Raw genomic sequence first — 15,145 nt, forward strand, 5'->3', positions numbered from 1 at the left:
ATTTCCCGCCGCCGCTTCCCCTCTGTTCCCGTTCCCTCCACCGTCTCCTCTCCCCGGCTCCGGTACCATCTCATCGGGGCTGAGGATGCCAAACTGGACTCTCTTGATGGTTCGCAGCGGGCAAGCGCTGTCCCCCGAGGGCGGCCCACCGTGCATGGCGCCGGTCGGACAGCGGCCTTACGCCGCCTCGGCTACTTCAGAATCCCTCAGCCGCTTTAATAATCAAATCCTACCGGGGGGAACCAGCCCCACGGCGAGCCGCTGCCGCCCCCCCCAGCCCCTAACGATCCCGGCGCCCCGCCGGGTCCCCCCCCCCCTTTTACGTCCGGCCGTTGCGCGCTCCCTGGCGCGACTGAGCGTTGCGGCCGCCCGCGCCTCCTTATATAGACTCGCCCCCTGCGCGAGGCGGACCGTGCGGTGGGAGGGGGCGTGGCCGGAGCGTACCAAACGGCGGAGCGGCAAAGGGAGGGGGGAAGCGGCGCGGAGGAAGCCGGGATTGAGGAGGTGGAGAGAGGAGGGGGCAGAGGAATCCGTTAACGTTATCGTAGGAAGCGAGGAGCGGGGGGGGGGAACGGGAGGAGGAGGCTGCTCCGTGTGACACCGGCGGGACGTAGCACCGGCGGCCTCCCCTCCCGCGGTGGGACCGGTTCATGAATAATTCATGAGGCCCGCGCGGCGGAAAGCCCCGCCCCCCGCGCCCGAGTGCTAAGCGTTGCCGGAAGCGGCCGAAGATTACCGAAGCGCTGCCGGAAGTGGCCGGAGATTACCGAAGAGGCCGGAGATTGCCGAAACTCCGTTCCGGGTCGCGGCCTGCGCCGCCGCGGCCTCGCCCACTGTCCCCGCCCGCGCCGACGCTCGTCGGCTCAGCCGCCGCTGCTGGGAAAGGCCGCGGCTTTGGGCCTACTCCGTGCATGGCGGGAGCGGCCTCAGGGAGGGCGGGGAAGGGGCTGGGGTAGACGGGGAGGGGGTCGCGGGGGGTGGGAGGGTCTGGGGGGTGTTTGCAGGGGAGCAGGAGGGGCTGGGGAGGCAGGGAGGGGGGATTTGGGGGAGCAGGAGGGTTTGGGGGGCAGTTAGGGGCAGGGAGGGGGGACCCGGGGGGAGCAGGAGGGTTTGGGGGCAGAAAGAGGCAAGAAAAGGGTGTTTTGGGGGGAGCGGGAGGGTTCGGCACTGTGCCATCAGTGGGGTGCACGTCCCTCCATCCCCCGTCACCCGCGGGGCGTCCGTCACACCCCCCCAGCGTCACCGCGTCCGCCTGTCATCGGTGACACCGTCACCCTGTGTCATGTCCCCTGGTGAGATCTGGTCACCGTCACTGGTGGGGTCACCAATGGGGTCCCTGTGTCTACAACCCGAGAAACGGGGTGATAGAGCGTGACTGGGGGGGGTACGACAACACTCCGCAGCTGGGGACGTCAGGGGACACAACAGGTTACAGTGGTGGCGTGACAAGGGGTACAGGCGGTGATGGACGTGGTTGTTCCCGGGGTGTACAGGCCCATGGTGCCGCTTGTGCGGCACAGCAACAGGCAACACCGTGTGTCACAACACAACATGCAATGGTGCGCGACACAGCCTGATGTACAACGTGACGCACAACACAACCCGCAACACCATGCGGCGCAGCCTGACACAGCACAACCCCTCAACACCGTGAAATTCAGCCTGACGTATGCCACAACGCATCCCACAACACCGTGCAGCGCAGCCTGACACAGGACACAACCTGTGACGTGCTTGACACAGAACACAACAGATTGACATGCAACACAACCTGTTGCACAGCACAACCCACAACATCATGCAGCCTGACATACAACACAGCCCGCAACACCCTGCGCCGCAGCCTGTTGCACAACACCTCCTGCAACACTGTCCAGCACAACCTGACACACAACACCGCCTGCGTCCCCGTCCTGTACAGCCTGATGTGCAAAACAAATGACAACACCCTGCAGCCCAGCCTGACACACAACATGACTCGTGACACCGTGCAGCACAGTTTGACATGAAACACAACCTGCAACACTGCCGGTGCAGCCTGACGCACAGCATGACCCACAACAACTTGCAACACACCCTGATGTGCTGCACAGCCTGATGCACAACACAACCTGCAACACCGTGAAACTCAGCCTGACCTACAACACAACCTGCAACGCTGTGCAGCGTGGCCTGACGTGCACCATACGCAGCCGGTTGCACAACACAACCCACAACACTCTGCAGCCCAGTCTGACGCACAACACGACCCACAACGCTGTGAAACTCAGCCTGGTGCGCAACACAACCTGATGTACAATACAGCCCGCAACACCGTGCGGCACAGCCTGACGTACAACACAACCCATCACGCTGTGCGGCACAACCCAATGCACAACACAACCTGCAACACCATGCGGCACAGCCTGACGTACAACACAACCCATCACGCTGTGCGGCACAACCCAATGCACAACACAACCTGCAACACCGTGCGGCACAGCCTGATGTACAACACAACCCAGTGCACCGTGCAACACGATGCAGCCGGTGACGCGGTGACAACGTGACGCAACGTGGCGCAACTCGCGACAGCGCTACAACACACACAGACAACTGTGGTCTGTGGTACCCCCAGCCGTGTACGTTGTGTCACCGGCTGTGTGCTGCTGTACCCCACCTGTGTCCAGTCGTGTCCTGTTGTACCCCGGTTCTGTCCCCAGTTGTGTGTTGTTGTACCCCAGTTGTGTCCTGTTGTGCCCCATTGTATCCCCAGGTGTGTCCCCAGCTGTGTCCAGTTGTGTCCCCGGTTGTGTGCTGCTGTACCCCAGTTGTGTCCTGTTGTGTCCCCACTTGTCCCCCGGTTGTGTGCTGTTGTACCCCAGTGGTGTCCCTGTTTGCGTGCTGTTGTACCCTGGTTGTATCCCTCTGTATGTGCTGTTGTACCCCAGTTGTTGTGTCCCCAGTTGTGCGCTGTTGTACCCCAGTTGTGCGCTGTTGTACCCCCGTTGTATCCCTGCGTGTGCGCTGTTGTACCCCGGTTGTGTGTCCAGTTGTGTCCTGTTGTACTCCAGTTGTGTCCCCGGTTGTGTACTGCCGTACCCAGCTGTGCCCCCGGCTGTGCCCCCCGGTTGTGCGCTGCGGTACCCCGCTTGTCCCCCACTTGTCCCCCCCCTTGTGTCCCACCGTACCCCACCCCGGCTGTATCCCCGCATGTACCCTCAGCTGTGTCCCCGACTGTGTCCTCCTGTACCCCCTCTTGGGTCCCCCATTGTGTCCCACCATACCCCCCACCCCGGCTGTATCCCCGCCTGTGTCCTGCTGTACCCCCCGCCTGTGTCCCCCCGCCTGTGTCCCCTGGCCGCGTCCCCCAGTTTTGTCCCGCTGTGCCCCCCGCTTGTCCCTCCGCTTGTCCCTCTGCCTCTGCCTCCGCCTGTGCCCCCCGTCCACCTCCCCTTGTCCCCCCCCGTTCCTCCGCCGTTCCCCGCCATGTCCCCCTCCCCGCCGTCTGTCTCCCCCCCCCGTGTCCCCCCCGTGTCCCCCCCGTGTCCCCCGTGGCGTGGGGCGGGGGGGGCTCCCTCCCACCCGGGGCCCAACGGCGCCGCCTCCATCTTGTGCCGCCGCCGCCGCCGCCGCCGCCGTCGCGACATCAACCGGCCCCGGGACAGGCCCTGGTAACGACACCCCCCCCCTCCTTCTCCGGCACCGGGACCCCCGGGAGGAACCGGGACCCCCCCCCTGGACCGGGGTACCCCCCCCAACACCCGTCCCTAGGGGGTACCGGGACCCCCCGCCCCGTATCGGGCCTGTCACGGCATCGCGACACCCCCGGTACCGCCCCCCGCCTGGTGAACAGGGGGGTCCTGATGGGGCTGACGCCCCCCCCTGCCCTCCCCACTGCCCTGGGTCTCCCCCACCCCCAAACTGCCCCCCTGAGACCCCCAAAGTGCCCTGGGACCCCCAAAGTGCCCCGCCCCCCTGCAACACCCCACCCTGACCCCCCTCCCGTACCCCCAAAATGCCCCAACCCCCCTCCGGGACCCTCATCCGGAGCCCCCCAAACACCCCGAGCCCCCAACAACACCCCCCCCCGCCCCCCAAGTGCCGCTGGCATGGGGGTGGGGGGTCCGGCCCTGGGGGTTGGGGGGTGTCGGGGGCAGCCGGGGGCGGTTGTGCGTGTGCGACTGTTGGGGGGCGGAGGAGGGGGGGGGGGGGGCGCGGCTGCGTGTCTGTGGGGGCGGGTGGGGTTGTGCGTGTCCGTGTGTGGGGCGGGGGTCCGAGGGTCCGCGGGCGGTTGTGCGTGTCAAGTGTCCGTGTACGGTTGTGTGTCTGTGCGTGGGTGTGCGGGGGTGGTTTGTCCGTGTGCGGTTGTGCGTGTGAAGCGTCTGTGTAAAGTTGTGCGTCACGTCTGTGTGCGGTTGTGTATGTCAAGTGTCCGCGTGCGGTTGTGCATCTGTATGTGACTGTGAGTGTCGTGGCCGCGTGCGGTTGTGTGTGTCAAGTGTCCGTTTACGGTTGTGTGTCATGTCCGTGTGCAGCTGTTTGTGTCAAGTGTCCGTGTGCGGTTGTGCATCCATGTCCAGTTGTGTGTCATGTCCGTGTGTGGTTGTGCGTTTGCGTGTTGTTGCCTGTTGTGTCCGTGTGCAGCGGTGCAGCTGTATGTGACTGCGTCATGGCCGCGTGCGGTTGTGCGTGTGCGTGTGGTCGTGTGTCCGTGTGACGTCACACGTCTCTGTGCGTGTGTCATGTCCGTGTGCGGTTGTGTGTCTGCGTCTGGTTGCGTGTCATGTCGCCGCCTGGTTGTGTGTCCATCTGCGATTGTGAGCGTCAGGTGTCCATGTGCTGTTGTGCGTCCGCGTGTGCTTGTGCGTCATTTCCGTGTGTGGTTGTGTGTGTGTGTGTGTGTGTGTGAAGCGTCTGTGTGCGGCTGTGAGCCCATGTACAGCTGCGTGTCTGCGTGTGACCGTGTCGGGTGTCCATGTGCGGTTGTGTGTCCACACGTGTTGTGTATGCGTGCATCATGCGTCCATGCGTGGTTGTGCCTGTGTGTGATTGTGCACGTGTGACTTCGCACGTGGTTATCAGTCGGTGCACGTGTGCGGTTGTGTCCCCGTATGAACATGCGGTTGTGCCTCGGTGTGATTTTGCGGCTGTACCTCCACGTGCCTGTGCAATAGCGTGTCCGTCTGTCATTGCACACGCAGTTGTGTGTGTGTGTGTGTGTGTGTGTGTTCACAGCGCTGTTGGGCTGTGAGGGGGGTGTGACTACACCCGTGTTGTGACACGTGTGCGAGTGTGCGTGCACGATGGGGTTGTGTCGCTCCACGTGTGCGCTGCGGCTCAGGCTGCGTGTCGTGTCACGCTGTGCACACGCGTGAGGGGTGTCAGGGTGTGGGTGTGCGTCAGTCCCCCAGCACAGGCCGCAGACACACGTGCATGGCGGTTGTGCACGCTGCACGCGTGTGCAGGGTGCGAGCGTGGTCTGCGCGTGTGCACAGTGGTCGTGTGTGTGTGCGCGCGCGTGCGCAAACATGCCACACGTTCGCTCTGCACAGGGTGTTTGCGGGTGTTGTCTGCGCGCGTGTACGGTGTGCGTGTGCAGTGCGGGTGTTGTGTCTGTTGTGTACATGCGCGGGCTGTGCTGGGGGCGTTCGTGCACGGCGCGGGCGTTGCGCGCGCCGTGCACGCGTGCGCTCTCAGGGTGTCTGTGCGGCGCGGGTGTTGCGCGCATCGCCTGTGTGCACAGCCTGTGCGTGGCGTACGCGCGTTGCTTGTGCGCGCAGCCGCGGGTGTTGCGTCCGTGCTGTTGCGTGCAGCGCGGGTGTCGCGCGTGTGCCGCCTACGCCCGCGTGTTGCGGGTGTTGCGCACGCGCACGGACTGTGCTGGGGGTGTTGCGTGCACCGCGCGTGCGCTCTGCGTGGCCCGCGCGTGTCGCGTACGTGCGCTGTCCGGCCGCGGGTGTCGCCTCGACCGCGCGCCGCGGGTGTTGCGCGCGTTGCGCGCGGTCAGGGTGCGTGTCACGCGGGCGTCGCGCCTGTTGCGCGTGTCCGCGCCCTGCGCCCCCACCCCTGGGTGTCGTCCCCCCCCCCCCGCTTGTCGCACCCCCCTTTCCGCCTGTACACGCGTGCGACTGTCCCTCTGCGTCACCCCCATCCACAGGCGTAAAGGGGGGTGGGGGGTGGGGGGCGGGGGTGCCCCCAGCCCCTCGCGCGCACCCGGGTGACGCGGTGACACCTCCGTCACCCGCGTCCGCCTGTGCGCGTCACCCTCCTGACCCCACCCTCACACCCCCCCCCCCCCCCCCCAGCCTCCTCCGCCGCCTGTTCCTTTAACAACACCCGACGCAAGGGCTTGTGGTAGGAAGGGGGCCTCGTGACATCACTCCCAACCCAGCCAATGAGCATCCAGGTGAGCACTGACGTCTGCGTTCCCCGCCATCCCATTGGCCCACGGGGGGTGTGACACGGGGCGGGGACCCCCTTTTTCTCTGCTCCCCCATTGGCTACAGGTGAAAGGTCTTTCCCCTGGCAGGACCTTGGGGGGAGGGGGGAGGGGTTGTTGGGGGGGGGAGGGGTGTTGGGGGGGTTGTTTCCATGGCAACAGTTGGGTGACATCTTCCCCCCCCCCCCCATCACCACGGTGTCTCCTCCATCACCGGGGATGCCACCGCCTGTTGCCTCTCGGTGACGGTGACGTCCCCCCCTCCGTCATCGCCGGATGGAGGTTGTCAGGCGGCTCCGGTGGTACTTTTTTTGGAGGGGGGGGGGAGGGGTGAAGAAGGGGTATTTTGGGGGGGGGGGGGAGGGGTTGGTGTCCCCCCCCCTGGTGACACTTGGGGTCCCCTCCCTGGTCACCCAGGGGTGGGCGGGGAAGGGGGACGGGGTTGTCCGGCTGTTTCCTCGTGGGGTTGTTCCGGTTGACGGAGGGTTTCCGGGGTTGGGGTTGGGGTTGGGGGGGGGAGATGCGTGTGGATGGGAGGAGGGGGTGTGCGCATGGGGGGGTGTCCCCTCCGCCTGTCTCCCCCCTTCCCGCCCTCCCTGTCGGCCTCCAGCTGTAGCCGCTGCGTCAGGTTGTTCCCCTCCCCCTTGACCCCACCCCCGCTGTCATCGCTTGTACCCAGCGTGTCCCCTCTCGCCCCCGCGTCACCTCCTGCCCGACTGTACCCCCTCCCCACAACCCACTTGGCACAACACCCCCCCGTCAGTCGGTGGTGCCCCCCCCCCCTCGCCCCGTGACTGTACACACCCCACCCCCCCCCCGGTTGCATCCGGCTGTGCAGGACACATACAGCTTTGCGACATCGCTCAGATGGCGTATGACATCATACCGTAGCTGACACGCCCCCCCCTGCACCTCCGATGACGTCACACCCGCAACACCCCAGGAGAACTTTATCTGGCTGTACCCGTCACTGTGGGGCACAGTCGGCTTCCCCGCCTCCCCCCTCCCCCCCCCGCTGTCATCACGCCTGTCTCTTCTGGGGTGGCGATGACATCGTACTGTACGCCACGCCCCCGTCACAACCACCACAACACTCCTATGACGTCACGTCTCCCATGTCACGTGGTACCCGGAGATGCGCACCCCCGCTGCCGCTTTGTCACCCGCTGCCGCTTTGTCACCCGCTTCCATTTTGTCACCCGCTTCCATTTTGTCACCTGCATGCACACGCGTTGTACCACCAGACTCTGACACCCCCGCCCCCATTGCCTCCGACTGTACCTTCTCACCTCCGTGACAACTAACTGTTCCCGGCACAACCGGAGGCAGAAGCCAGGACTGAGGTGCCCCTGCCTGTCCCCACCCCGCTACAGCCGTACCTGGCTGGCACGGTGACGGCGTGCTGTAGCCGTGTCACCCATCGCACACCTACGGTCACAGCGTGACGCGGTTGTGAGGTACCCACTGGCAGCCTGCCGGGTGTACCGGGGGCACCGCTCTCTGCCTGTACCTGCCTTGATTTATCGCCCCTCCGACTGTAGCCAGGCTACACCTGCTTCCCATCTCTGCTGCCAGGGGTCCCAAGCCTGCCTTCTGCCTGTTGCTGCCTGACAACAGCCGTACGGCGGGGTGTTTCCCAAGCACCGCAGCTCCCCTGCCCACCCTCCATCCCGGGGACCCCCGTGTCCGGGTGTTCCTGCCTGTCCCTCAGCACCCTGTGTCCGGGTGTTCCTGCCTGTCCCTCAGCACCCTGTGTCCGGGTGTACTGACCCCCCCCCCCCCCCGTTCCCCCCGCCCCCCAGGAGGCCCTGCCGGCTGTGACCCCCCACCGAGGACCCCCGGAGCAGCAACACCTAGTCCATGAGGCCTCCGCTCACAGGTAAGGGGTACCCCACGCCGTTACCGTGGCAACGCTGCCTGGACAGCCCCCCCCCCCCGGTCTCCATGGCAACCTGCCTGATCTAGAACCCCCATCACAACGGCAACGGGCCAAATCCTGCCCCACAGCTCTGTGGGGTGATGCTGTGGGGCCGAATCCTGCCCCACAGCTCTATGGGGTGATGCTGTGGGGCCGAATCCTGCCCCACGGCGCTATGGGGTGATGCTCTGGGGCCAAATCCTGCCCCACGGTGCTGTGGGGTGCTGGCAGGGCTCAGGCACGGGGAAGCTGGATCCCACGGCGCTATGGGGCCGGACCCGGCGTCGCCGTGGGGCGCAGTGGGGGGTGTCGGATCCCGCTGGAAGGATCCGGTGGCTGCGCGGATCTGGGATCTCCCGGGATCGGGGGGGGGGGGGGGGGGCCCCCCCCGGCAGCAGGGAGAGCCAGCCCCCCCCTTCCCCCCCATAACCCCCCAAAACTGATCCCTGGGGATCCCCGACAGCCGGGGGGGGGTGGGGGGTGGAGGATTTGGGGTGGGGGTGGGGGGATCCCACGGGATGGGATCTGGGATCTGCCGGGATCCCTGGGGCTGGATCTCCGGGGGGGTCCCCGTGAACTTGGGGGGGGGTCTCGTGAACTTTGGGGGGGGTCCCTTGACCCCAGGGGGGATCCTGTGAACTTGGGGGGGGTCCCTCGAGGCCAGGAGCCATCCCAGAGCCCCAGAGATGCCGTGGGGCAGAGCAGGGAATGCTGGGAAGGGGGGGGGCTGGGGGGGGTCGTGAAGAGGGTCCCATAATGAGCTGGGGGGATCCCCGGGGGTGTGGGGCAGGTTGGGGGGCAGGATGGGGGAGCTCGTGGGGTTTGGGGTGGATTCTGGGTTGGCTGTGGGTCACACTGTGGGGCAGCCGTGGGGACGGAGGTACCGTGGGGCACACCGTGGGGCAGCCCCACTGCTGGAGATCATGCTGTGGGTCACACTATGGGGCAGCCCCAGGGATAGAGGTGCCGTGGGTCGGGCTGCGGTTCAAGCCGTGGGGCAGCCCTAGTGCTGTGGGGCAGGCTGTGGGTGACTCCGTGGGTGGTCCTGTGGGGCAGCCCCAGTGTTGTGGGTGACGCCGTGGGTCGCGCCGTGGGTCAGAGGTGACGCTGGGGGGTCACGGCGCGGGTGACGCCGTGGGTCGGGCTACGGGTGTCCCCGTGGGTTGTGCTGTGGGGCACTGCCGGGTGTCACTGTGGGTCGGGCTGCGCGTGTCACCGCGGGTCGGGCTGTGGGGCAGCCCCAGGGTTGTCGGTGGTGACGCCGTGGGTCGCGCCGTGGGTCACAGCCACGGCGGCTCCCGCAGCCATTTTAGCCGCCGGCCGGGGAGGCCCCGATGCAAAATGGCTCCTTGGTGCCGCGGGGGGGGGGGCGGGCAGCCGGGATGTGCCGTGGGGCTGGGACGCCGTGGGGCAGGGACCCCCAGCCCCACAGCAAAAGGACACCCTGCCCCACGGCACAGGGAGACCCTGCCCCACGGCACGGGGAGACTCTGCCCCACGGCATAGGGAGACGCTCCAGCCCCACGGCACGGGGGGGTACGCTGCCCCACGGCACAGGGACCGCTAGCCCCACGGCACGGGGACATCCCTGCCCCATAGCACCACAAGATCCTGCCCCACATATCTGGGTCCCCAGCCCCACGGCACAGGGACACCCTGACCCACAGCAGGGGGGGGGCACCAGATAACCGGGGCAGGGGGGGTGGGTTGTCAGTGGATGTGTGGGGCTGGGGGACCCCAATCTGTGGGGCTGCGGGGAGGCATGTGTGGGGCTGAGGGAGTGCGATATGTGGGGCTGGGGGTCCCCACGCCGTGGGGCTGGGGACCCAGATGTGTGGGGCTGAGGGAGCCCTAAATTCTGGAGCTGGGGGACCCCAATATGTGGGGCTGGAGGTCCCCATTGTGTGGGGCTGATGGACCCCTAAACTGTGGGGCTGGAGGACCCTGATCCATGGGGCTGGGGAACCCCTAAACTGTGGGGCTGGGGACCCTAATCCATGGGGCTGATCCGGGGGGACCTGTGGGGCTGGGGATGAAGGCGGTGTGGGGCTGGGGACCCCCACGCCGTGGGGCTGGCTGGGCCATGGGGACCCCCAAGTTCCCACAGAAGGGACCCAGGCGTCCGAGTGACCCCACGGAGAGGACCCAGACATTCAGGTGACCCCCAAACCAGGGGACCCAGGTGTCGGGGACCCCCAAATAGGGGACCCAGGTGTGCGAGTGACCCCACAGAGGGGACCTGGGCGTCTGGTCAGCCCCATAGAGGGGACCCGGGTGCTCGAGTGTCCCCAAAGAGGGGACCTGGGTATCCAGGACCCCCAAATTGGGGAACCCGGGTGGCTGGGACCCCCCCCAAAATAGGGGACCTGGGCACCCGGGACCCCCAAAATAGGGGACCCAGGTGTGCGAGTGCCCCCGTAGAGTGGACCCAGGCGTCTGGTCAGCCCCATGGAGGGGACCCGGCTGTCTGGGACCCCCAAGTTAGGGGGTCTGGGCACCTGGGACCCCCAAGTTAGGGGACGCGGGTGTCCGAGCCCCCCCCCCCCCCCCCCCCATCCCCACTGATCCCCCGTATCCCGCAGGTGGGCGCCACGGGGATGGCTCCGGTCGTGGAGGTGTCGGACGCCGGGCATTGCCGTTCGTTACTGGTGGAGTTAAACGAGCAACGGTTGCGGGGTCAGTTCTGTGACGTCACCATCATCGCCGAGGACACCAAATTCCGAGCCCATAAAAACGTCTTGGCTGCGTCCAGCCCTTTCTTCAAACAAGCTTTGGCCGAAGAACCCGCCTGCCCGACCCCCGCCCAAGTTTTGGAGCTTCCCGGCGTTCAAGCCGGCGTCTTCTCCGACGTCCTCAACTTCATCTACAACTCCCGCTTGGCCGTCCCGTCGCAGGCGGCCGCCCGCGAGTTGGGCGCCGTCGGCCGGCGGTTGGGTATCTCTTGCCTCCAAGGGTTGGAAGTGGGGACCCCCAAGGAGATGAACGGATCTTGGACCCCCCCGGTGACGGGGGATCCCCGCTCGCCCGCCGCCCCGGTGGATTTAACCTGCCCGCCTCGAGCGAGCGAAACGCCGACGGTAGCCGAACCGGTGACGTCGGCGTCGGCGTCGGCGTCATCGTCGGCGTCGTTGCGTTGCGGGTTGTGCGGTCGGGGGTTCAGCACGGCGGCGGCGTTGGGGTTGCACGCCAAGCTTCACCGCGGGCGCCGGGGTTTGGCGTGCCGGCATTGCGGCAAGAGCTTCATCCACGTCAAGAGGCTGCAAACCCACGAGGTCCTCTGCAAGGACGGCCACCGCGACGCGGACGCCTCCGTCGCCGCCAACGCCGCCGCGCCGACGCTGAAACAAGGCAAGAAGGCGTTGCTGTTGCGTCACCGGGCCTTGGAGTTGATCCCCGAGCAAGAACCGGTGGTGAAGGTGGTGGACGGGCACGTGGTCTACCTGTGCGGGGTTTGCCAACGCTCCTACATGACGCTCTCCAGCCTCAAGCGTCACGCCAACGTCCACTCCTGGCGACGCAAGTACCCCTGCCGTTACTGCGACAAGGTCTTCGCTTTGGCCGAGTACCGCACCAAACACGAGGTCTGGCACACCGGCGAGCGCCGTTACCAGTGTATCTTCTGCTGGGAGACCTTCGTCACCTACTACAACCTCAAGACGCACCAGAAAGCCTTCCACGGCATCAACCCCGGGCTCATCTCCTCCGAGAAGACGCCCAACGGCGGCTACAAACCCAAACTCAACGCCCTCAAGCTCTACCGGCTGTTGCCCATGCGGGCGCACAAGCGACCCTACAAGACCTACAGCCAAGGCTTGGTGGCCGACGGCATCCTCTTACCGACGGCCAACCCGGTAGAGCCGTCGGCGACCGTCGGCGCTTTCCCGTCGCCGAGACCCGAACCGGCGTCGGTCATCGCCTACGGGCGACCGTCGGCATCCGTCATCGTTCACAGCGGGGCGGCGGCCGCGTCCGTTATCGCCTACAACGGGAGGGCGGGGGAGGCGGCGGCGGTGCCGGCGGCGGTGCCGGCGACGGCGACGGCGGCGCGGCCGATGAAGAAGCAAGTGCTGCGGGATTACATCGAGGCGCAGCGAGCGGCTGGGGAGGCGCCGGCGGGCGCCGGCGGGACGGCGCCGACAACCCAACCGTCACCCGCCGCCGCCACCGGCGGTAACGCCGTCGCCGCCGCCGCCGCCGCCGGTCGTACCATGACCTACGTCGCCAAACCGGCCTACGTGGGGACGGCGGGGGAGAGCCGGGCGGCGCCGCTTTGCCAAATCACCGTCCGTATCGGGGAGGAGGCCATCGTCAAGCGGCGCATCTCCGAGACCGACCTCCGGTTGGAGACCACCGGCACCGGTACCGCCGCCTCCCCGACCGCTCACCGTCGCGCCGCCGCCGCCGCCGCCGCCTGTTCCCGCCGGAGCGGCGACGATGACAGCGACGCCGAGGACCGTCTTTGGCGGCCGTATTACACCTACAAACCCAAACGGAAGACAACCGGCGGCGGTACGACCGGCGGTACAACAGGCGGCGGCACAACCGGCGCCGTCAAGGCGAAGAAATCCCGTTGGCGCCGCAAGTTGCGCTCGTTACGGTGGTCGACGGGTGACGGCGACGAAGGTGACGGTGACGCACAGTCGGGGGACGGGCACCGGCGGCGGGATTGGCAACACCCTTGCCGGGTGTGCGGGAAAACTTTCACAGCTCTGAGGAAATTACGGAAACACCAACGGGGACACGAGGGGACGTCAGGCGGGGGTGGGGGGGTAGGTACAACCGGTCCCTCCACCCCCCGCGTGGGACGGCGGCCGTCGCTGCGCTTCGCCTGTAGCCGCTGCGCCAAGGTGTGTAAGACGGCGGCGGCGCTCAGCCGACACGCCAAACGGCATCAGGCGGAATCGCCGCCGCCGCCGCCCGCCTCGCCGCCGACTGTCATCGCCTACACCCCGCCGACGACGACGACGGCGGCGGCGGTGAAGGAAGAAGGGGGAGGGGAAAAAGGGGGTGTCGCCCTTCCCCCGCCGCCGGGTGATGACGTCACCGCCCCCCCGCCGGTTCCCGGTGACGGGGGTGATGACGTCGTGGTGACGGGTGACGAAGGGGTGGTGTCACCGTCGCCCGGTCCCAGCGGGGGTTACCCGGTTCAGGAACAACCGTTGGCTCTACTGAGGCGGGGGGGGGGACCCCGAAACGGGGGGAGGGGGAGGGGGGGGAGGGGGACAAAGGGGGGGACCCCTCCCCCCCCACCCCCACGCCCCTCCCCCCACCTTCCCCCTCTCCTTCGGCCCCCGGCTGGTGGCCGCGTACCCCTACCCCTTCCCCCTCCCCCTGGCCCTCAGCGTGGTGCTCCCCGAAAACGAGAGGTTTTTGGGGGGGGGGAGGGGGGGGTGTCCCCCCTCCCCCCTCCCTACCCCCCACTTTTAGTTTCCCCGGAGGGGGAGGGGAGCGACCCCGGAAAGCCGGGGGGGGGACTTGAGGGGGGCGGGGGGGGGGGGTGTGTGGGGGGGGTCCCATAGGATGAGGGGGGGCCCATAAGATTGGGGGGGCCCCATAGGATTTGGGGGTTCCCCATAGGATTTGGGGGGGCCCCTGCCCCATAGGATGTGGGGGGGCTCAGAGCAGATGGGGGGGGCCCATAACATGTGGGGGGGTGTGTCCTATAGGAGGTTTGGGGGGGGCCCCCCCTAGGATTTGGGGGGACCCCCTGCCCCGTAGGATGTGGGGGGCCCCATAAGAGGTTTAGGGGGGGCCCCATAAGAGATAATGGGGGGGCCCATAGGGGAGGTTGGGGGGGTCCCTCTGCCCCATAGGGGACACTGGGGGGACCCCCCCCCCTTACTGGGGACATGTGGGGGGGGCAGAGGGGGATTCCCCCCCCCCCATGGGGACTTGGGGGGCAGAGGGACCCCCCCCCCATATGCCCCGGGGGGGGAGCAGGTTCTGGGGGTGCCACAGGGACCAGTGTGGGATTGGGGGGGGGGGGGGGCACTGGGTATACTGGGGGGGCTCCCAGTCACCCCAAACTGGGGGGGGGACACACGGACACACAGTGGGGGTCTGGGCCCCCCCCAGTAGAGGGGAACCCCCCAGTATAAGGGACCCCCAAAATATACTGCGCCCCCCCCCCCCAGTACAGGGGGACCCCCCCCCCCCAGCATAGTGACACCCCCCCCGGGCCCCCCCCAAAATAGTGAGGGGACCCCCCCCTCCCCCCCCAGTATAGGGCCCCCCCCCAATATACAGCCCCCCCCTCCCCCCCGCAGGATTTTGCACCCCCAAACGCCCCCTCCCCCCCCCCCCAAGGGCCCCCAATAACCCAGGGCCCCTCCCCCCCCCCCCACCTGGGGTCCCCCCCACTATCCCGGGACCCCCCAAAACCCGACACCCACCCCCCCCCCTCCCCCCTTGGCACCTTACGGCATCGCAGCGACATTCCAGCGTGTGTGTGTGTCCCCCCCCGCCCGCAGCGTGCGAGGGGCGTGCGAGGGGCGTGCGAGGGGCGTGCGAGGGGCGTGCGAGGCCCCACGTCTTCCTATGGGGGGGGGGGGGACACACGGACGGACACGACGACACACGACGTCCTCGTGCAAGGCGCGGGCGTGCGAGGAGCGCGGCCCGGTGCGGCGCCGTCGTGCGAGGGGCGTCCTCGTGCAACGCGCGGCCAGGCAAGGTGGAGCCTCGTGCAACGAGCGGCCTCGTGCAAGGCGCGGCTGCGCAAAGGCCATCGGCGTGCGACGCGCGGGCGTGCAAGGAGCATCCTCGTGCCTCGCATGGCCGGGTGCCGCCCGGTGTCTTCCCAGTTG

The 15,145-nt window shown here is 67.5% G+C and overlaps 3 protein-coding genes and 1 long non-coding RNA gene across 6 annotated transcripts in view; 3 read left to right on the top strand and 1 right to left on the bottom strand.

Moving 5' to 3' along the window:
- Window positions 1-287, bottom strand: part of POLR2A (RNA polymerase II subunit A) — a 29,916-nt gene extending 29,629 nt beyond the window's left edge. The window contains exon 1 of the mRNA XM_075741581.1: window positions 67-287. Within this exon, the coding sequence (XP_075597696.1) occupies window positions 67-156 (90 nt within the window). The 5' untranslated portion in view covers window positions 157-287. The remainder of the gene's footprint in view (window positions 1-66) is intronic.
- The window catches only part of AP4M1 (adaptor related protein complex 4 subunit mu 1), a 44,932-nt gene extending 42,781 nt beyond the window's left edge, over window positions 1-2,151 (top strand). Inside the window, exon 15 of the mRNA XM_075741584.1 lies at window positions 1,950-2,151. Within this exon, the coding sequence (XP_075597699.1) occupies window positions 1,950-2,009 (60 nt within the window). The 3' untranslated portion in view covers window positions 2,010-2,151. The remainder of the gene's footprint in view (window positions 1-1,949) is intronic.
- A 425-nt stretch (window positions 2,152-2,576) lies between these two features.
- Window positions 2,577-3,253, top strand: LOC142599831 (uncharacterized). The gene is made up of 3 exons (XR_012833262.1): window positions 2,577-2,735; window positions 2,811-2,999; window positions 3,033-3,253. It is a non-coding gene; the product is annotated as an uncharacterized LOC142599831 (long non-coding RNA).
- Window positions 3,254-6,251: 2,998 nt separating this feature from the next.
- Window positions 6,252-13,873, top strand: ZBTB4 (zinc finger and BTB domain containing 4). Of its 3 annotated transcripts, none has more exons than XM_075741576.1 (3): window positions 6,252-6,388; window positions 8,224-8,300; window positions 10,922-13,873. In XM_075741576.1, the coding sequence occupies exon 3, from the start codon at window positions 10,937-10,939 to the stop codon at window positions 13,856-13,858; it is 2,922 nt and encodes a 973-aa protein (XP_075597691.1). In that variant the 5' UTR covers window positions 6,252-6,388; window positions 8,224-8,300; window positions 10,922-10,936; the 3' UTR covers window positions 13,859-13,873. The 3 variants fall into 3 exon arrangements, with proteins under 3 accessions (XP_075597691.1, XP_075597692.1, XP_075597693.1); XM_075741577.1 differs by lacking the exon at window positions 6,252-6,388 and adding an exon at window positions 6,587-6,703; XM_075741578.1 differs by lacking the exon at window positions 6,252-6,388 and adding an exon at window positions 6,595-6,723.
- The last annotated feature ends 1,272 nt before the right edge of the window (window positions 13,874-15,145 follow it).

Source organism: Balearica regulorum, unplaced genomic scaffold, assembly GCF_011004875.1.
Source record: "Balearica regulorum gibbericeps isolate bBalReg1 unplaced genomic scaffold, bBalReg1.pri scaffold_86_arrow_ctg1, whole genome shotgun sequence".
Lineage (NCBI taxonomy): Eukaryota > Metazoa > Chordata > Aves > Gruiformes > Gruidae > Balearica > Balearica regulorum.